This window comes from Heterocephalus glaber, unplaced genomic scaffold (genome assembly GCF_053883595.1).
Source record: "Heterocephalus glaber isolate CG9 unplaced genomic scaffold, H.glaber_assembly_v1.0 deba00001150, whole genome shotgun sequence".
Classification (NCBI taxonomy): Eukaryota; Metazoa; Chordata; class Mammalia; order Rodentia; family Bathyergidae; genus Heterocephalus; species Heterocephalus glaber.
In genome coordinates this window covers 998,938-1,021,511 of record NW_028258204.1, presented here as the reverse complement: position 1 = coordinate 1,021,511, position 22,574 = coordinate 998,938, and the positions used below count along the sequence as shown (strand labels likewise).

Below are 22,574 nucleotides of genomic sequence, written 5' to 3'. Positions count from 1 at the left end.
CTCTCTGGTAAAAAAATGGACATGCCTGCTGTCTGTTCCTAAATCCCCCAGGCTGCCCTGGGGTGTGTCAAGAAGGAAACAGCGCAGAACCTAACTCTGAATGACACAGGGAGGGAAGAAACAACCTTGCAGCCATGCCTGGGACTGGACAGGGTGCAGTGCAAGCCAGAACACCAAGCCAACTGGGACCAACATATCTAGGAACCCACAGGTGCATCCCAAGGTCCCCTGCTGTGCACTGGCACAAAGCATGGCCCAGAGGTGTGTCCTTGGATGTGGAGCCTGGACCTCATGTTTTATGATGAGGAGGCCCTCCCACCTATCCCACGAGGGTATCTCAGAGCCCAGCATACCTGCAGCAGGAAGCACGCCTGTCGGAGCTCCCTGAGGTCCCCATAGCCATGGCGCTGGCACGAGTAATGGTCGGAGGACCTGTCTTTGCTGCACATGTTGAAAATGAAGGGATCACTGATGCTGGAAGGAAGAGACAGGTAGTGGCACAGTCTGGTGTCTGTCAGGCTCCTTACACTTCTTGTCTCCACAGCCCCATCTGAGTTTGGAGACACACTGGAGGAAAGCTGTGGGCTTGCCAACTGGCATGCCAGTCCCCGTGATGAGACCAGCACTTTCTGAGTGCTTGCACAAATCTACCTGGCACCTGGGATTCAGACACATGGAGATGTGCTCTGCCCCAAGGGGCAGGTGGGGGCCAATCTGAGGGGACAGGACCATGTAACACTGGGTACATGGGTGTGTGAGATGGTGTTAAACCATGCACCCCTCAGTACCCTAGGCCTCTACTATACCCACATCTCTGGCAGCCCTGAGAGCTTTCAGGTGGATGGTCTTAAGTAGTTGGATGTTCCCAGCCTGGGATGAAGAGGTCCCCTGGATTCTGAAGACATTACTTGATCACACAGTAAAAACATGTCTGAAAACCAGAGCTCATCTGGTTTGCAAAAGCCAGGCCTGATTGAGAGAACAGGTAAGGAGACATTCTTTGAATCCTCAAGCCAGGCCTTGGAGAGCAAGCCCCAAGCTTGGGGAACAGGCCAGGGGCTCCCACGGAAGGCAAAGCAAGGACAAAGGGGTGACCTGAGCCTGCCCTGCCACATCAAAGAGGGGCCTATGGGCCAGAAATGAGACCGCTTGATAGAGACATGAGGGTGCTGGGGGGCAAGTCCCAAAGGATGGCAGGGTGACCCCGCCTCCTTGGGAAGAAGAGAGGGTTGGGGAGGAGAATCATGAGTTTGTTTGGATGTTTGTTCCCTTAAAGTACATTCTGGCACTGGAGTCACCTGACTACTTTGAGGACAAGAATCCTGGACTTGCGTGCCTGGCTAAAGGTCACAGATGGGCACAAAGAGCTGAGGTTCTTGTGTCCCACTGTACAGCTAGACTTAGGCGATGTGGTCTCAGGCACTTTGTGGGCCCTTTTCGGGCCCTTTTCAGAGCCAAGCCTTCTGCTTAAAGCCACGTCTCCATAAGATCAATTACACAATGAGGCCTTGGCTCTGGATGCTGTCACTCATATCTGCTCCATCCACTATTGACATCTCTGCTGAGTCTAAGCTAAGCGTCCTCTTGAGCTTCTCTGGATCCCAGGGACCACAGTGATGTCTCCTTCTACCCTTGGCTTAGTCAAAGGCATTTCAGACAGGCCTGGCAGAAAGGGCAATCACAAGCTCTCCATGTTCCCATAGGACCTGCTTGTGGAAGCCACAGCAAATCCCCACCATAGCTGTGAATTTGGTTGCCTTTTCTCCTGCAGGATATGCTGAGGACCACACTTTGCTCAAGGCTCACTGTTTCTCATCTTACCCTGAGCTCTGGGCACGTTTGCTTGGTCACATTTACATCCATTTTTCAGTTGATTCTCAGAATGAACCTCTACTAGAGGTTAGTGAATATTAGTTCCATACCAGGAATTAGGCAACAACATTCCAGAGAGATGAGACTCTCCAAGGTCACATGGTTATGGAGAAATAGAACTCAGATTCCAACCAAGGGCCTCTGACTGTGAAAGCCAAGCTTTCAGACATCTTCTTTGTGTGGGGGTACATTTTTATGGAGCTCTTTTCACTAGCTTCCTCCTTTCATTATGCTCTGTGCTTCCCGATTCTGCCACCCAGCCCTCTGAAGTACTAAAGGCAGGAGGAGGAATGTTCTGGAACACCACCAGGGGCCGTTACAATCCTGTTTGTAGGAATTGTGTAACCATGTAGGACAGGAATGCTAGAGAAGGACCCCAGTACTCAGAAAAGCCAAATCCTGTAAATTATTGAGTTCACCACTGAAGTCCAAGCTGAAGTTTGTCTTATGTAGCATGCCTCACAGCTTTGACTGGATGTCTTTGCCAGCAACATACCCTCCATGTTTTACACAATAAACCCGAGCCCAGGAATCCAAGGTGGACAGATAGAAAGGGGCAGCAGAGCCATGTTCTTCTTCAGAGAAGGCCTGTTGTCATGGTCCATAGGCTGCTATTCAAGGTTCCCCTACCCAACAGCTATTATAACGTAAGAAAATTGTCTAGATCAGTCATAGTATAACTCTTAATGCTTTTATTAGGGGGAGTACAGTAAACTGAATGATAGTCCTGATGTTGGTTCATGTGGTCTTTGCCAGCAGAACTGGATTTCACGATAAAACTACTTTGATTCACTCCCATTAGAAATTATTCAACTATTGCCAGAATTATACCTGAAATTTACACCTGGAATCATTCACTAGATTGAAAATTCTTCAGCAGACTCAGCCCATGTCTGACTCATCCCTTTGTGGAGTCTACCATCATACCTAACCCAAGATGGATTTTCAATAAATATTTGTAGAGTTCAATAAAGAGAGAAATGCTGCCTTACAGCTGCTCAGTAATGTGGAGCAAGAATCTTGTTTTCATGTCCTATCACTAGGGTGCAGTTAAATAGCTTAAGATCTCACCAAGTCAATCAAATGCCAAAAGTGAGCCTGACTGTCATTGATACAAGGAGGATTGTGTCCCCCGGAAGAATTAAGTTTAAGTCAGAATGTGGCTTTATTTGGAAATGATTATTTGTAGAATTCATCAGTTAAATGAAGCCATCAGGGTAGGCTCTAATCCAATATAATTGATGTTGGCATAAAAGGGGGAAATTTGGCCAAAGAGACACACAGAGGGAAGATGGCATGAAGATATAGGGAGAGGATGGCCACCTGACATGAGCTACAAGGGAACCAGCAAGGATGGCCACATGGGGCAAAAGCTGGCAGGAGGAAGGAGGGATCCTCTCCTCAAGCAGTCAAGGTGCCCCATCCACTCCTTGGTTCCACACTTCTAGCTTCTAGGATTTGAAACCATATTCTGCCACTTTTTAGAGCCACCCAGTTTTGGATATCCCTAGAAAACTGGCGCAGCCACTCAACTTTCAGCCAAGATGGAAACCCTGTGTAAGAGCTAACTTTCTCAAGAGATTCTTAGTTTCTTAGGAAAGTTCCAAAGTACACAGATCAAATCACCAATGTGCAACTTGGAGTGTTCTTGAGCTTTATTTGGGATGTTTTAATGGTACTTCAGGGGGCTCTTTCAAGGTCTAGTGCTCAGCCGTACTCAACTTGATGGCAATCTTTTAAAGAAGCTTTTCAGGCTTGACTGGGCTTTATTTTTAACAGGCTTATTTATGTATCTTCCTTAGTCTCCATGTCAAAATAAGACTTAATCCCCATTGATCTGACATGATCTATGAGCCTGTCTCTGAGAAATGCATCTCCAGGAGGGCAGGAATTTCTCAGGGCCATAGACAAGACCCCAGAGAGAGAGAGTGTGCTATCTGATTAACAAACACTTTTCCAAGGCATGGTAACTGAAATCACCCTCAAAGTTCCCCCTTGAGACTCTAGGGTAGTAATTTGTTCTCACTGTACTCCTACTTGCATTTTAGAAAAGTGTACTTCCAGACAGGGGAGGTCTCTCCCTTCATTGCAAATCAAGTGCATGTATATGACCTAACGACTAGGCTTCTACTAAAAATGCAGAGAGAGTCAATTTGATCAGGATTGGATGCACCTCACGAACACAATTTAGTTAATCAATAAGATCTTATTTAACACAAGCTCACTCTACTCCCAAGGTTACATAAGTCATCAAAGGGCACACCACACAGATGGAAGAGGAGGAAGCACCCACCAGCTCCCAGAAAGGCAAGTCTGCAGTCCCACTACCCATATTGATCAGTATCAATAAAACATGACCAATGAGATGGAATGAGTGTGCCAGGGATTAATTATGCACCTCTTGTTTTAGAAAAGCAAAGAAGACTTATACCAATTGGTGGATGTTTGGTATGAATAAAAGGTGGAAATTAGCAGAGAGAAAATGCCAAGCATTATACAGCAAATGTAAACACAAGAGGGTGGGCTGCTGGCTACCACATTCATTCAGCTCTTGCTTCCTGACTTAGGTTGGAAACCCTGACAACTGGGAGTTAAACTTCTTACTTATTGGCATGTCAAGTCTCTTATTTCTCTGTCAATAGCCTAAAATAGTGGTTCTCAAAGTGTGGTCCCAGATCAGAGTAGAATCAGCCTGAGGCAGGAACTTGGTAAAATCTCAGATCCTACTCAGACCTACTGAACTAGAAACTAGGAAGGGACCAGGCCCAAAGTCTGTTCTAATAAGGTCTCCCAGTGATTCTGATGTAGCTAGATTGAGAGCCACCTAAGAGGTCATCCAGTCATCGTTGGCACCTCAGCTAACCATAGCAGGCGAAGCTGTCTATACATGGAGAAATCTTCAACCAAATGTTTTCAAAAGCAGTGATCAATTGAAAATCCACAACCTGACAATTGGACTTTTGAAAAAGCAGCAAACATGGTCAATCTGACTTTGAATGGTTGTACCATAGAAACACAAGGTCACTGATCAATAAAACATGGTTGAACCCAAATAGACCAAACACAAATAGATGAAGAAGAACCTTGGGGTTTCCTACCCAAAATGTCTGGTATCAGTTGGTATAAAAATGACTCAAAATTTCTATCCAAACTCACCCACCGTTCATGATCCGACCTTCACCATCTCCTCCGGTAGCCCTCCCTTGCCTACAGTCCCACAGCCTCTCTGCAAGTACACAGTGAAAAGTCCCCCACAACATGCATCTCATCTTATGCCAATAGTGAGTTCCAAGTCCTTCCCAAAAAACTGTGCTGCCAATGGCACTCGTACCTCTGCCTGATGGCAGTGCCCGTTCCCTTAATAGAATGGGCATTAGCCTGCTGCGCAAGTGCAAGGACCCAAGTTTGATACCTGGTACCAAAAAAAATAAAAAAATAGAATGGGCATTAGCAAATCCTTGCATGCATTTGCTGATGTGACTGAATTCAAGCAATGAAATAACCTGGGGACAGAGCCCCATAGCCTGTTCCCTGGGTTCAGACCAAGAGAGACATAAGGAGCTGCTTTGCTGTTATGCCAGCTAGACCTCAACTCTTCGGCTTGAGTCCAGGCCCAGACCTAAGCCCACAGTAAGAGCCACATGCAGAAGAGAAGAGGGGCTCCAGGGAGATCCACTGGGATGTGTTGAGAACTCACTTGGATAAGCAGTGGCGGGTGCAGTAGATGTCACCTGTGGGAGACAGCGTGAAGTTCTCACAGAGGTAGAAATGCTGGTGGCCAAAGAGCAGGATGCCTTCCGAGACCAGGTGGCCTTGCACAATCACCAAGGAGAACTTCTGTGTCACCTAGAGGGAGAGAGCACTGGAGTCAGGTTGTGTGCCAGTCAAGCATGTCCATGGGTCTCAGGAAGGATGGGGGACAGTGACCAGTCACCCATTGGGCACCTGAGGTGAGAGCAGTGTCTTGTAAGAAAGGCAGCCTATGCCACTATTCACAGCCTGGGTGGCACTTGTACTCCCAACATCCCGTGCAGTTGTTCATCTCCCCAGGAAACCTCCACTCCCACAGAGACACATGGGTGCTATTTGCTGCTGTATTACACATTCCCAGGTCCTTCCTCACTTTAAGCTTTTCCATGGCAAAGCAAAGCATTCTACATCTGGCAGGGAGGAAAGTTTGCCAGATGCAAGGCGTCCTCAGTGACAGAGGAGAAGGAGCCTGTCCTGGTGCAGGGCCAGGCAGGACTAGAACCTAGGTGCTCAAGGCTGTCTCTGCAAGGCCAAGGTAACCGTGCATGGAGGATGCTTGTGTCCTTCCGGATCCTGCCTCTCAGGACAGTGCATGTCCCCCTAGCTGAGGAAATGTCCACAGCTTCCTGGAGCTGCCTCAGCTGCAGAGAGCACCTGGGCCAAGATCACAACCCATTCTGTGGGCAGCCGGCACCCAACCCTGGTCACTGTGGAGGAGGAGGGGGCTCAGCCCTGTGCCTGCACTCGGTACCACTATGGAGAAAGCTCCCAGGTCTGGAGCTTCATTAGGGTTGCTTCTCCTCCTTCCTCACCAGTCCACTCCTGCAGCTCTAGCTCCCAATCAGCTCCCTCCATATATATCTCTGGGTCATAGCTGTCCTCCACCCGGCCCTGGGAACCTGTGCTATGACAGTGACCCACAGTCCTGAAACCAAGGCCACCACTGTCTCAGGGTGATTCTGTGCCAATTCCAGCCACACAAAAGCAGAACTGATATTTTTGGAAGGAAAATAAGAGGAAATCTCAGGAGGTTAGAATCTCACCAAAGGCTGGGCACAGTGGTGTGTGCCTATATCTCAGCTACTTAGGAGGCAGGAAGATTGCTTTAAACTGTGAGTTCAAGACCAGCGTGGACCACAAAGTGAGACTCCCCACCCCCTAAAGAAGAATCTTACCAAAGATCAGTCCCCTAATGTTATAGTTTGAATGTGATTCCCCCCCCCCCCAAAAACAAAAGCTAATGCTGAAGCTCAGTTCCCCAAAGTGACAGTGTTAAGGTGGGGGATGTTAGAGAGGTGGTGCAGTCTTACGGTGGATTGGCATCTGTAGTTATGAGTTGAATTCAGCTTCCTCAGCTGGCTCTCCTGCTTCCTGTCCTCCTCCCCCATCATGTGAAGCTCTCTACACTTAGAAGCCAGACATTAGTGCCAGGCTGCCTGGACTTTCCAGCCACCAGAATCATGGGCCAAAATAAGCCTCTTTTAGATGTAACCCAGCTGGCCCTGGAATGTAGCTCAGTGGTGTTGCCACCTGCCTGGCAAGCGCAAGGTCCTGAGTTCAATCCCTGGTACCAATAAATAAATAAATAAATAAATAAATAAATAAATAAAATAGATATAACCCAGCATCACTTATTTCATTAGCAACACAATACAGACTGAGACACCCAGTAAATGGCATGCCCTGGGATAGAAGCTCAGCTCCTGCTCATCTCTGGGAGTTGATGGGGTCACAGTTGCAAAATCTGGAAAGCTAAGGCTGATCCCTGTGCTCCATCTCCAGTATCAAATGGGATCAGTCAGAGTGAGGGCCAAAGCCAGAAGCAGAGGCTCACTGTGGGTTTGGTTCCAAGATAAGCATTAACCACGAGGCTTCAAGGTGACTCAGGGCTGAGTTATTTTGCTAAGTGAGGACCAGCCAAGAGTCAATCTTGTAACCAAGCGTGCTGCAGGCCTCTGGCTCTTAGGGCCTCTCCTGAGTCCACTTTGTCAGAGAAGCTGATCCTCCGAGCACCTTCCAAGCCTGCTGTGGACTCATTTGTAACTTCACCATCCATCCAGATTTCTGTGGGACTCATGGGAACCTTAGCTGTCTCCCCAAGTCCACTGGATTTTATTTTAGTTGCAGTAGAAAACCATAGAAGAGCTCATTTTTAAAAGAAAATGCTGGCTGTTGCCAGTGGGAAGTAGATGCAAAAAGAAGGGTCAAGAGCAGAAAGAAAGTGCAAAGCCTGGGTGTGGTGGTGCACACCTGTAATCCTAGCACTTGGGAGGCTGAGGCAGTAGGATCGTCGCAAGTCTGAGACCTGCCCGACCTGCCCGGGGTTGCATGGTGAGTTCAAGGCTGCAGGGGACTGTGATATTAATTATGCCCAAAGCAGGCTGTAAGGAGTTAACCCCACGATTGGCTCATTTATAGAAGTGAGTCTGGCTGAAGCCTACATGCCAAGGTCAGAGTAACTCACACCCAAATTCCATTCCCACAACTAAAACCTCCTAACTAGAAGGACAATGTTCTAATTGCAACCATATATTTTGTCTATTCTGTTCTTAATTCAAGAATACTTTGTCTTGTCCTTAATGAGCCTTGTTTACATTAATGTCCATAGAAACCACTCGTAGCTCACCTTTAACCCAATTGATTGCCCAAAAAAGTCAGTGCCTGGGACTGTCCAGGGCCTTTGTAGGTTGCACCGGCATTGGTTCTCCTGGTGCCCTGCTTTTTCCTCTCCTAGTTCTGTCTCTTAGTGTATTTTTTTTCTCAGGCCTGGGCCATATACTGGGCAGGTGGGTACTAGAACCTAACTTCGGGGGTCTCTGGTACAAGGCCAGCCTGGACTACATAGCCAAACCCTGTAGGGGGGTGCTAAGGTCTGGATGTGGTCTGAATGTGTCCTCCGAGGACTTGTGTGTTGAAATTTCACCCCCATTGTGAGATATGGGGGGGGCTTAATCCAACCATGGTGTTTAGAGGTGGAGCCTTTAGGAGGTGAGTGGGGTGAGGTAAGGTCAGTGGGGAGGGGTCCCTAAGACTGAAGACTGCTGGCTTTATAAAAAGGAGAGGGACTAGAAGACACACGCTCTGTCTCTTGTCATGTGATGCCCAATGTCACCAGGGGTATCCCAGCAACAAGCCTGTCACCAGATGTGGGCCCTTGGCCCTCCAGATCCATAGGCCCAAGTAAACTTCTTTTCTTGGTAAAGCTACCCAGCTTCAAGTGTTTCATTATAGTGCCACAAAGCAGGCGAATGCAAAGGGTCATGTGAGGCTGTTTAACCTTTTTCTCTTGTATTTTTTATAGCCACAACTTGAAGAGCACTCCATCCTCAAGTACACACACTGAACTGTGGTGCCTTGGTACAAGTCCTAGTCTCTGTAGGTCCAGAACCTCTCCCGATCTGGCTGCCCTTGAGGGGGATTAAGTAACAACCAGAATGAACCACACCACAAGAAAAATGTCTGCTGAGCATTGAGTTAATAGCTTAAAAATTGATTCTACTAGAAAAGAAATGGCATCTTATAAAAACTAGAGAATGAGCCCAAGTGAATTATTCCATGCACTTCCACTTGAATGAGCCCTGGGGGGCTCCATCTCTGTGTTTACCCAGGACTAAGACGTCCCTCACGCCACAGGCTATTGATCACCTTCAGAAGAGTGGAACTTTCGCTTCTTAAGGAGAACTTTTAAAGATTGGCTGGATGATGTATTATCATTCTTGAAGGGTAGATGACAAAGAAGGGCTGCACCTTGCTCTGTGGATGATGACAAACAGGTGGTTGGAAAAGCAGAAAGGGCCAGACTAAAGACAGAGGGACAGCTGACCTCTTGGATCCATCTGTGGCAGCTTACACCACAATCCTTCTAAATCCAGGCCTCAGGGGCACACTGGGCAAGGGCAAAGTTGCCATTGGGTCTACTGCAAAGAAAGGTTTGGTCTATTCATGTGTCATCTGTCCCTCTTGCACATCTTCTGCCAACACATGCAATTGGGTCACCACATGGAGTAAGCACCATCATCCCTTCATATGCTTGGGGATAAATTCCAGGAACCTCATGCCATGAGAAGCCAGAGTCCCTTACACAAAGTGCCACAGTGTCTGCATGAGACCTAACACCTCACACATCCTCCCTCACCTTACACCATCTGAGATGACTAAAGGACCCGGTACAATGTCAACACCATGTTCTATTTCGTCATCTAGGGAATAATGACAATTGAAAATCTGTCTATGTTCAGTACAGAGATAATTTTTTAAAAACTATTATTGATCTGCAGTCAGTAGAACCTGTGGATGTGGAACCTGAAGATATGGAGAGTCCACTGCACCCTCATTTTTCAAAAGAGCAGAAATCATTGAGAAAAAGTTAAGCCCCTAAGAGCACAGGCTATACAGGTCACATTCATGCTGCCTTCCCATGAAGCCAGCATCTACTTTTGCTACCTTGATCACCTTTAGAGGGGCACTCAGTAATGATCAGAGAATGTACATTAAAACAGGAAGGAGATAGGATTCAGGTATGCATATCAGTTTAGCAAATATGAGAGGAAATGTAGCGTGTAAGTGATCTTCGCAGGCTGAGACAAGGAGCAGGGATGCCCCCTGCCTGCCAGTGGATGCCACTTTCTTCAGTGAGGCTTCCCTGCAGGATGAGGGGGTGGGATACAGTGAAGGCTGATGCCCTTGATCTTGCCCAGCTGCTCAGGCCTGATGTGGAGTACAGTGCAGGTCCCGAAGACGTTCAATGCACGAAGGATCTGCTCATTGGCAATTGATTGAAATCAGGGCACAGTTCTGGCAGGCTATCTCTGAATACTATAAAACCTGGCCTCAAAGGTCTCAGGCACTTATTCAAAATGTTAGTGTGTGTGAGAATCATGGAGACAGCTTCATAAAATTCATATTGCCACATTATATCCCTAGAAGTTTGGATTCCACAGGTGCAGAGTGGGCCTGGAAGCAGCATTTTAATTTGCCACCCTGATGCAGACGGTGTGAAGCCAGAGCACTGAGAATCGGAGCTGTCAGCACCAGAGGGGCTAGGGAAGACTCGGGCCCATCTGACCCAGGTACATGGCTCCTATCTCTTGCATCCATTTGTCCCTTTATTCATTTAACAGAGGTGCCCTGTGTCAGCTGTGCCCCACCTTGGTAGGCACAAGGGGAAGAAAACATGCCTTCAAGGTGTTTCTTTCCAGTGGAGTTCTCATGTACAGCATGAGAGGGGAAGGACAGGACTCTGCAGAGGAGGGTGTCTCAGAATGAGGTGTGACAGGTGGCATCCTAGAAGTGGTCCTAAGGAGGGGGCCCGCATGCCAGGACCAGGGGAGGGCATGAAGGCTTGTACCAGCTGGACATGTATGGAGGCTGTAGCAGTTCCGTGCACCTAGAGTGCAAGTCAGCTGTGTGCATGTGCACATATGTGTGTGCACCTATGTGGGCTTGTATGTGTGTGAAGATGAGGAAGGCCAGTCCGGCAAGCTGCAGAGCCAGCTCAGCAATTGCCTGGGAACCACACAGGGTCTCAGAGGAACTGAACAGGGACATCCATGCAGCCAGGCCACACACCCCACAAGAGGGTTTGATGTGCAAGGTGGACACCCTTCTTCCCCTTCCACAAGCAGTCTCAGCGGAAAGCACCTGGGAGGAGCCTATGGGAGGCACCACCCCCTGCTGCCCCAGCAGCAAACATCTCTCCCTGTGAGCTGCTCATTCCTACCAAGGCCACATGCATTTTACATTGAGTCTGTATGGAAAAAAAAAACCAAATCCACGTGTTTAAACTTTTATGCAATCAAAGAGAACAGGAGCCATGACTTCCCTCACTGGAAGTCTGACTCTGAACAAATCTGGAAGCTGCATGGAGGGTAAGAGGGACCATCCCCAACCACGCACTGACTGACACAGGCCCACCATTAACATGTACTCGATCAGCCACACTAGCAACAAGTAGACCAGCTTGCGGAGCAAACCATCATGGTTCTGGGAAGCATTAATCAATGGTGCAAAGGGGGCACAGACCTGAGTTTACCAGCATAGGTATTGCTGGATGGAGTGGAACTCGATAATCATGTAGAGGAACCAGTCAAGCTGCGGCCACCCGGAGCTGCAGGGCTGCTGCTTCTCAGAGCCAGGATGGGGCTCAGGGATTTCGGGACATTGTGTAAGGAGGTCAGGCTCGGGGCCTCCTGGGCAGGGGACCAAGCGCTTCTGAGAAGCGGGTGCTGCCCTGGGCACATGGGCATACTGTGTGCCCATCCTGGGCACCTTCACTTGGAAACCTAGGAAAGTGTGTGGCCTGCAAGGACTCAGGGAGGCATCTGAATTATGGGAGCTTCCGGCTGCCACCAATGCTTGCTACCTAGTGTCAGAACAGGTTAATAATGCCAGGCTGGGAATTACTAGGGGTCCCCTACACACACACACACACACTGCCCTGGGTAAGCTTGCTTGATATTTGCTTCTTTATGTTAGTGGTTCAAAGGTCAGTGTACAAATGCTTCCTTCTTCAGCCTCAAGTTCCTCTTCTTGCAAAAAAGCCATGGTGGAGCAGGGATGAGGTGAGGCTGTCACAGAGGAGGGATGAGGCCACAGAAAGAAACCCAGGGACTAAAGCTGTGATGCATGAGAATAAAGGAGGCATAGGGAGGGAGCTGCCCAGCCCCCAGGGGCCCCGCAGCCAGCCCACCGTACCCTGCACTCTCATCTCTAGAGAGGAGCCTCCTTCCTCTGTCCCTAGGGTTTAGGGATTCATGGGAGTCCTAGGCCCCTGCATCTTCCCCTCCTCCCACCCCCTGCTCTACATACAGGGACATCCTTGGTTTCTTCCCACATTAGTCCAGGCCCCACACTAGAAACTCTCTTCCTTTCCCCAAAGCCAGCATTTTGTGGTGGGTGCTTGAAGTTTGAGATGGGCCCCACCCCGGCATATCAGGTATCTTGGGCGCTCCACTCTGACACCCCCATCTCTTCCCCCACCATGTAGGCAAGTCATGCAGACCGATCGAGACCCTCAGAGTGGTGGTTCTGTGCTAACACTCCCCGTACCTACAGTTCCTTGCTGTTATGGTTTATATCTAGATGTCTCCTCAAAGCCTCATGCACTCATAGGTGGGACTTTGGGGAGGTGACTGGATCATGGGGGTGTAATACTCATCAGTGAAGCAGTCCTCTGGTGAGTTTGTAACTAACTAACTGTGATGTTGGGAGGTGGAGCCTGGTAGGAGAAGGTTGGTCACTGGCGGTGAGGCCTGGAAGAGTCCATGTCTCTCCTCCTTCCTTGATCCCTCTCTGCCACCTGCTGCCTGCTATAAGCTGTTCCTCCTCTGTGATGCCCTTTTGCAATGCCTCCCTGCCTCAGAGTCAGCTAACTATGGACTGAAACCTCTACAAACTGTGAGCCAAAATAAACATTTCCTCCTTTCACTCGTGGGTATGGGATACTGTGTCTCAGTGATGAGAAAGTAACTAAGTCACTTGCATCATCCGTGCGCTCCCACCTACTTCCTCAGGGTGCATCTCTGGTCCTGGGATCTGACCCTCAGGAGCATGCGGACATGGGACACAAAGCTACAGCAAGAATAGCAAGTACTACCAATGACCACCCTCCTTGTGGGGCAAAGAGATGTGGACAGGGACACAGAGCACCTCTCTGAGCTTCAACACAGCAGAGGAAATGAGATGTGTGACCTGGCTTTGAGGACAAAGCAGGAATGCTTGGCCTCAGTCATGAGGCTGTGAGCAGGGGAAGGGTGAGACCAGGCAGGGCCCAGACATAGCTCTGTCTGCAGCCCCCACAGTCCCTGTCCCACCTGCTCTCCAGGGAATGGCAGACCCCAAGGAAACCAAGTCATCACAACATATTCCCTCAGATTCCCTGGGGCTGGCTCCCCCCAGCAGATACAGGGACACTGGGAGCTGAGTGAAGCTAAGCCACTCCCACCCCATCACATATACTCCAGTTTGCACACCTTGGACCCCTACTCACCTTTCTGACACCCTCAGCTGTACGACAAGGAGGCCAAGACCAAAGCTTAAGAACAGACAGGGAGGAGGCGGAATAGCTCAGTTCTGGTTCTGCCCAACCTCATAGAAAGTAGGTCACTGTGGGCTCCTGACCCTCATCCCTGCAAAAGGACCCGGAGGGAAATGCCAATGGCTTGGAACATCTGGAAGAACAAGACTCTCAGGGGTATCTATGGGGTGCAGGGGGCAAGGCAGTGCTCACTCTGCACCCGATTGTAAACCCCAGCCTTGTCCTTGGGACTGCCACCCCCAGGCTGTCTGCTGAAGGTCTCTCAGAGGGGAGGACAGACAGGGGATGACCCCAAAGGTGGCAGGTGGTGTTCCCGAGATGCCCCTGAGAAGCCTTGTCCCTGGTCCTCCCAGTAACCTGGGTATTGCACTCAGGAGCATTACAAACAAACCTAAGGGTAGAAATCAGCTGACCTTAAAATAAAGAGACGTGAAGCCAAGTATGGTGGCACACGCCTGTAATCCTAGTACTCTGAGAGGCTGAGGCAGGAGGATTGCAGCAGGCAGCTAAGGCAGCAGGAGTCATGGGAACTCGAAGCTTGTGCAACTGGATTTGGAGGTGGAGGGAGGGTCACAGGGCAAGGGATGCTGGGTGGTGGCCTCTTGAGAATTGAGAATAAGGATGCTGGGTGACAAGCAGCAGGGACAGAGCCTCAGACACACAGGTACACAGACCCGCACTCTGCCAGCAGCTCAGTGAGCTTGGAGAGGACTGGTCCCCAGAGCACTGTCTCCCCAGCTGGAGAATCACTGCCTGCATAAATAAGCCCGGGAGAAAGGCAAAGAAGTTTTCATGGCGAAAACATGGGTCCCTTGGCTGTTGTTTCAACTGCCTGGGTGTTCAGGAAATACTTATTCCCCTGGTTGAGTGTGTGAGGACATCCACATATCCCAACTGTTAGGGGTCACAAGGGCACACACACACACACACACACACACACACACACACACACATATGTGCATATGCATGTATGCATACATGTACCTTAGCATCTACTTTTAAAATTGCATGCAGTAAGCACATGTGAGGTCCATAACTAGAGCAAAATGAGCCCAACCATAACACATCCTAGTCACCAGTGTGCCTGGAGGCTCCAGGCTACTGGGCTCAGGCAACCAGGACCCTTCTTCCTTCAAAGAGCAATGGGGGTAACTGGCAGGCAAGTGGGGAGGACAGCAGTGGGGATGATGAGGGGAGAGTGGAGGCAGCAAAGGGGCAACCCCAGCTCTCTAGGTCCCCAAGCAGGGAGCTGCCAAGATCCAGCTAAGAGAGTCAACAGCAGCAGCCAGTGGGCTCGGCACAGTGGTCAAGCACCCATGTGGTAGAGGGCATGACGGCCAGGTGCCAGGGGATCTGCATGCGTGCCCCATGTCTGAAAGGTTTGGGCTATGCAGGTGTCAGAAGGTGGTGCTGGCACATGCCTGTGCCCTTGACAGCCACCCAAGTGTGACAGCAGCTAGGCATCTGTGACAGTTCTCACCCAGCTCCTGGAAAGTGCCAGCCTCAGCCTGAGGTCCTCCAGATGTCGCAGGCCACTGGTCCTGGCGAGGACCCAAGCCATCTCAGAGACCTCCTTGCATTGTGTGGCCCTGGGAGCCTGGCACCTGCTCTGGAGGTGCAGGCTCTGAGCCCAGCAGGCCTGGGTTTGAACCCACAGTTGCCCTCCTGGGCAGCTCCAGCCTCCACCCAGGCCTCTGTCTCTATGTCCATCCTGGAGCTCACTAGTCCTTCCGTTCCCTTCGCCATTCTGCTGGGTCATCTCCTTCATTTACACCTGGAGAGCAGAGCTTGGGACACCCATGAGGCCTCCAGGGAGGGAAGAGAGCCTGTCTGCAGTGAGCACTGACGTGCACCCCATGCTGAGCCAATCCCCTTCCATTGCCATCTAAGCCTGACCCGGGTGGTGAGAAACTTGCTTTGAGCTCCGTGGTAAAGATCAGCAAACTGGGCTTACCAAGGGTAGGGGACTGCTGTTTAGCACTTGGCCAAGTTGAGATTTGAACTCAGGTCTGTTTTACATTAAGACCTGGGCTTTATCCTCTGGACCATTCATAGATTCAGGCAGCAGGGCTCTTGCCTGGGTGACTTTTTTAGTGAGGCTTCTAGTTCTCTTCCTGCCACACCAAGAGGGCAGGGAACATTGAGCTCTCCAGCTGGCTCAAGCCCCAGACCCTGGCTTTCTGCTGCTTGGCCCCAGCTCGACGTCTGGCCTGTGTGCCCTTCAGGGTGGACTCACCATATGCGTTCTTACACTTAGGCCTGAGTCATGGCCAGGGGAGGCCAAGGGTGGGACATCTTGGATACAGGAGTGGGAGGGTCCAAACATAGGCACCAGGCCCCAGGGTAGAGCATGGGGTCCTTCAGGGGTCGGACTGCAGGCAGGGTCTGACCTATAAGGCCAAGAGTCTCTAACTTGATACTAGCCTTCCAGGCGGTGATGGAAGCTAAAATAGGAAGTTCGGCAGCTTCCACTGAGCAGTTTGTTAGCCTGAGTCACATTTCTGCACAGGGCTTCCTTTGCATACCCATGGGTCTCTCCTGCCTGACAGTCTGCAAGGGTGACTGGTGGTGTGTGTTACCTTTTCTCCATCTGGGAGCTCCTGCAGGATGACCTGTCTTTCCTGACACAGTTCCAAGAAGTCTTCTGAGTGCAGACTCTCGTTCAGGGCAGGAAAGAAGGTGAGCTGGGTGCAGTCCAGCGCCACCTCGTCGAGTTTGCACTCGGCCTCCTTTGGTGCCAGCTCACCTGCAACAGCATCAAGGGATGTGTCACAGGGGAGGGTGTGTGGTGTGCCCCTGTGTCACCAAGAGGACTGCAAGGCCTGGAGGCAGAGTGAGCAGTGTAGGTTGCTCAGTGTGTCTTTCCTGCTTCAGGAAAGGGACACCTGCCTGGCCCTGTGGCATGGTCAACACACCTTCACAATCACCTCCCCAGAAGGCCCAGTGTCACCAGCACAACCTTCCAAAGTCCACCCCCTCATTAACCAGTCACATCTCAAGGCTCCTCTGGGAGTAGTTCCTTCCAGTCCCCACTTAGTTCACTCTTTGAACACTACTGTTGATATTTTCTAACATCTAATATCTTCTCTTGTAAAAACTCAGAAAAGCCATGATGTGGTGAGAAATGAAACAGACATTACCCATATCCAGAGTGCAGAGAGTAACTGGTCCTGTTCAGCAAGTGCCTTCTCTATGCTGAACACATCTGACATGTGTTCTTCCAGTACTGCTAAGGGGTGGGCACTATTTCATCCCTCTCATCACAGAGGGAAAACTGAAAGAGGCTGTTTACTTTGCACAAGATCATATGGCTCCTGAGAACTACAAGTAGAATCTGAACCAAGCCCCCCTGGGCCCCAAGTCCAGCATCTTTGCCCCTAGGCTACTGGCCTCCATGCCCTCAGTACAGCTGGTCTACTCCCAGGACCTTTTCTGTGTTCACCTATACATGCACACACGTGCACATGGGATTGTGTCATGATAAGAATAACATTGTGTTTGCAGTCTTTCTTTGCTAATTTTTTCCATTCAAGATTATAGCGTGAGCACCATGCCATCCCATTTCAAGTTTCTTGAACAATTTAGATGCTGGTGAGATATTCTGTCATGTGGCTGGTTCATAACCATTGAACTCATCTCCTGTTTTTTAGAGGTCTGGATGGTTTCTGTATCTCTAGTGCCTCAATGTACTGTGCTGCAATCACTCAGGTGTGTATCTAGATTTATTTCCCAAAGGCAGGGACATTTGGGTCCAAGCCAGGCATGTAACTACCTGGATTTCTGGATCCCACTTCTTCTGTTCGCATATGTCTTAAGCGTCCCCCACCTGGAGCAGGCTCACATCCATCATGACTGCAAAGCCGTTTTTGTGGCTAGATGCTCAGCTCTCTGACCACCTCCCCGAACAACTGCAAATCTGGATGAGAGTGTCTCCTGCTCACATGGCAGCCCTCCTAGGCTCTGCCCATGCGGGTATGGGAAGCTGGAAGCATGCTGGAGAAGCACAGCCCTCTCCTTTCTCCTACTGTGCTCCCTACTCGGGATCCATGCAGGAAATACCAGGGCAGTCAGGGCCCAGTGGAATAAGCTGCCCACAGCCACAGTCCATGGATCAGCACAACTCTCTCCAGTCCTCCTCTGAGTCCTCTCAGCGGGGCTCAGAGCCCACGATTCTCACTTGTGTGTCCATTACTGTGACAGGTCAGGCAGTGGGTGCAGCACAAGGCCTTTCCTCAGGCTGCAAAGGACTGGCGCTCCGGTGGCACAAGGTGGTATCACTGGGTGGAGGAATGAAAAACAACCACAGCCAGGCTGCAACAAAATTCACAGGCTCACAGGCCAGGAGCACTAGAGCCAAAGGCAGAGTCTTTGGTGAAAACAGAAAATTTGAAATTGTGTGCGCATGTGTGCATGTGTGTGTGCATGTGTATTTGGACATGTTCGTCACAACATTACCTCTGAAAATAAACTCTGCATTTTCAGCAAATCAACACAAGCAATCTCTCCATAAGAATTACACAAAGAGGAAGCATTCACATCCAAAATGACTCCGAGCGTTTTCCTAAAGTGCGGGAAATAACAGTTGACTCTGATATATGTCATTTACATCCTTGGGAAGTCCAGTGTAAAAAGAACTAACTATCTATGCTATCCATTTTCATTTTAAGACATGTTTTTATTTTTGCCTAGGTGTTTTTGTCACCTACCGAACATGTATTTGGATTGTCTGGGGACACTTTCAGGTCTCCCTGATATAGCAAACTGGCAAGCCAATTTCTCCATAAAGATGTGTCTTATTCCAAACTCAGTCCGAAATCCCCGTGCTAACGGCATGCTTAGACCTGGGACAGGATACTCTTTAGTCTGGCCACACAGTAAGGAAAGTTTTAGGGCTGCTTAGCCTATCTTTACAGCTTTTTCTTCTCCCAAAGTATTAATTTAATACCTTTAACAAAACCAGAAAATAAACAAACAAGAAAAATAAACCATGATTTGTTTAATTATTCAAGGAGATAATAACCTATTAAACCCAATACCTTGTTTTTCAGCATAATTCTGTGAAATATCACCCTTTTGGTCTTGGCTTTCCTGAAATAAGACCAGAAAAAAAAAATGAAATCCCAAGCCTTTTCCATAGATTCATAAACATGCAAGCAAACCCTTTAGATTACTCAAGACTCAGGTGCAAGAGGAGGGAAACACTAAATGCTAAAGCACCACAGTAAAATACAAGCTTTAATGCTCCTGAGTCAAAGGGAAAAACCCACAATCTTCCATTAAGTAGAATGTACGGTAATTACCGATGACGGTGCCAAGACGCTCTGGAGAGCATGCTGCTTATCTGTGTGGTCACCCTGGAGTGGGGGCTCAGAGGACCTGGGACTGGACAGGCCCAAGAGACCAGGGACCACAGTCCCAGAACAGGGCACAGTCCTGGCACAGGGCATATTATTCCTTTTCCTGCCTTCAATTCATAAGAAATGTATGGAGGAAAAAAATACTACAAACCACCAGATGCTTACTGACAACAGCTTTAAAATATTGAATGAGTAAAATACAGCCTTCTCATTAGGTTCTCTAAAAGGTTCTTAGCATTGCTGAGACATTCTGGGGTTACAGACTAGAGAATAAAGTCAACTTTGAACCCTGGGAAGAAAGTACTGGGCACCCCTTGTCTGGAAGGCTGCCTTTCAGAAGAGCTTAAATCACGGTTGTTCAACAAGGATGTGATAGCTGTGAACAGACTCTTCTACATCCAGGACTGAATGAGTCCACCTGGCTTCCCATCCCTTAAAAGGAAGGCAAAGCCATGTTTTCGTGGTCAAGTGCAGCTTCATTATGGCAAAGTCCCAGGGACGGCCGAGCCCTACTGCTCTGGAAGTGGGCACAGCCTCAGCATGGCATGGACTAACTGGGTCAGTGGCTGGAGCTGGCAGAAATCACTGAGTCAGGAGATTTCCATTGTAAAACTTGGTGTGGGATTTGCTCATGCAATAAACAGTGCCCACAGTGGTATGGGGCCCAAGTGCTCCATGACAGAGAGCTTGTGCTAGCAGATGCTGCCACCCCTGTGTCCACTGACACTGGGTTGGCCCCTGGACCCCAGGAGACAGCAAAATGTGTCCTGGGTGTCAGGGCCACCATGTGAACCACTCGTCCATTGTCGGCGCACCTTCCTTCCATCTAGACTCCAGTTACAGCATTGCTCTATGCACCTGGGAGGATTAGCACCTCCTGTTCTCGTGTTAAAGGACATTGGAATAAGCTATGGGACTCTTCTCTGTACCTGCCTGCATTCTCTCTCCCACCTGGTGGAAGTGCAGAAACCATCATCCCAAGTCCCTGTGCACCTACACCTACCTCGCACCCTCCTGGGCTGCCAACCTCCCGTGGAGACAAGCGGCGGATGCGCTTCCTCATGCGAGCTGGGCCTTCTCTCCAGTCCAGTTCCCACTGGGAGCAGGGCATGACTTCTCCAGCCGCCTGGCCCCACAAGCCCAGCTCCCCAAACAGTTGCTCCTGGATCCGGTCCCAGGCCTTGGCTGCCTTGATGTTGCTACATCGCTGCCTCTGAGGAGCAGAAACAGTGATCACCTTTGCTACATGTTCCTTATTGGCAGGCCCAGCTCCCTCCAGGATGAGAAGACCAAGACCTCATAACTGGCAGAGAAAGACACCCCTCTAGCCAGCACCAGGCCAGGAGCAGGGTTTGACATGGTTCAATTCCATGTGGGGGAGAAGAAAGCTGTCTACTCTTTGACCCTCAGAGGCACCAGACTCCTGGTGTGAAGAAGGCAGCAGGGCCCAAGGGTCCTGAAAGTAATTATCAGTAAGAATTGAACTGCTGTTTTACAATGGGACATGGAATTTCACCAGGTTCCCTGCCCTTCCAAGGGATGCTGGATATGATACTCTTCCCATCTCCTACAAGAGAAACAGTGGGGGCTGGCAGCCCGGTGACAGTCACGTGAGCAGTTCATTCTCAACTCCTGACCTCAGAGTCCCCAACTGTGGGGCCCAGATGACGTCTAAGGGCTTTCAAACCCTGCTCCATATGATTCTTGAATGTCTAAGGGTTCAAGAGTGTTCACAAAAACTTATACTTTTTGTCTTAGTGAAAATACTCCCATCTGGTAGCTATGAAGCCCATAAAGTCTCTGCATGTGGTCTTTGAGTGGCACACCTCCTGCAGAGTATAATTTGGACCTTTATGTAAATATACGACAGCCTAAGTAAGCTGCTCCTGTCAGCCACACTGACACTCCACACCTCACCCAGCAGGGAAACATGGCAGTCCAGTTCAGACACTGGAACCAACTTCTCTGCAGGGTTGACTTTATTCAAATAAATATTATTCAAGTATTTCATGGTATTTGCCCTAAATTTTAACTTTTCAGAAAATAGAAGCACGGAAGTTCTAATGACAAGAAATGTAGGTCTCAGAAACTGAGCATAAATAGAAGAGAAACCCGTGACCCCACATTTGGCTCTGCCATGCACCTGCTTGACCTTATTCTCTCTAGGCAGTGGGCACCATGAGCAAAAATTTCTATTGTCCCCATGGAGACAGTGAGTCCGGACAGGAGAAGTGATTCCTGCAAAGTCTAAGAGGTGGACAAGCTGAGAATGAAACCCAGCCTGTGGGTTCTAAAGTCTCCCTTTGAGTGTATGAGCTGGAGTTCTTAGAGGGGGCCTATTTTTTTTTATAGATTTAAGATTTCTGCTGCTATTTCCTCAACAACTGGCAGAACTTCATGTCTAGGCAATCTGGGCTATTCCAAATGGGGAAATCATTCTCAGAACTTGCCCCAAGCAAGTCTGGGGGGAGGAAATAGTGCCCTGTAGGTGGCCTTTGGTGTCTAGTGACCTTAGTCACCCTGTTCCTGCTATTCACCAGTAGCTGAACCTGAAGAACCTTAGCTCCTCATCCATCTCATGTGGTTCATGATGTCACCACTGTCACAGAGCCTTGGCTCAGGGAAAGACTGAGACAATAGTGTGATATGGTGCCATCCCCAGTTCACATAGTGTCAGGACTGTGAATAAAGCTAATCCCATTTCAAAAAACAAGGTGATTTTGTTACTATCCAGTTCCTAAATTCATATCCAAAACTGTCACAGCACTTTATACAGGATTCCAAGTGGTTAACAAGGAACCCCAGAAAAATAACAACCATTAATAGCTTTTCACCAACCTTTGATCCCATGAAAGGAACACTCGCTTTGGGGAAAGATTTCAGTCCCCTGGAGATTGCAGCTGGGCCTGCAGTAACATTTACCCTTGATGAGGAAGAAGCAATCCTAACCCCTTGGGCCTGCAGCCAGGGCTGCACAGAGGTCCTTTAATTATGAGCACCTTCCTCACACAGGGCCCCTCCTGTGCAATCCCAGGCTGCACCAAGAGCACGCGTGTTGTCGTACAAATCTGCAGACAGCCAGAGGCGTTTTCCTGGGAGAGATTCCCGAGAGAAACGACGTCTATGTCACAACAGCAAGTTGCATGTGGCCCCAGGACAGAGTCTGCCAGGTGACCAAGCTGCAGAAGCCCTGGGTCCCTGCATGGCAGGTGTGCTCTTCAGTACCCAGTGTCAGCACAGTGGAAGGTCCTCTTTCAGCTCCAACCACAAGTGACCAAGTGCCATAACTGACATTCACAGGAAGGCTCTGTGAGGAGCAGCTGAGGGTTTTGGCTGACCAGCTGCTCACTTGGCCATGCTAGACCTTCTCTTGGGTGCCCAGTTCTTCCCTGCCTCCAGCCTCTGCACTTGGCTCTGTGGACCTTAGGCCTGTTTTCAGGTTGAGCACTAACCCCTGGCTGAGTCAAGTCACTGCGCAGGGATACAGAAAGGCTGATGAGCGTTGTCCAGGTTGAGCATGGAGCTTTCTGGAAGCCAAGCAGGGCCTTGTTGGGAAAGTG

The 22,574-nt window shown here is 49.5% G+C and overlaps 1 protein-coding gene across 4 annotated transcripts in view; it reads right to left on the bottom strand.

The window, feature by feature from the left end:
* Nucleotides 1–22,574, bottom strand: part of Wdfy4 (WDFY family member 4) — a 287,946-nt gene that overhangs the window by 70,668 nt on the left and 194,704 nt on the right. For all 4 annotated transcript variants that reach the window (XM_004874534.4, XM_087210586.1, XM_087210585.1 and 1 more), the window contains 5 exons: nucleotides 20,018–20,227; nucleotides 18,694–18,745; nucleotides 16,237–16,403; nucleotides 5,570–5,718; nucleotides 354–474 (listed from right to left, as the gene is read on the bottom strand). In XM_004874534.4, coding sequence (XP_004874591.2) covers nucleotides 354–474; nucleotides 5,570–5,718; nucleotides 16,237–16,403; nucleotides 18,694–18,745; nucleotides 20,018–20,227 — 699 coding nt within the window. The remainder of the gene's footprint in view (nucleotides 1–353; nucleotides 475–5,569; nucleotides 5,719–16,236; nucleotides 16,404–18,693; nucleotides 18,746–20,017; nucleotides 20,228–22,574) is intronic.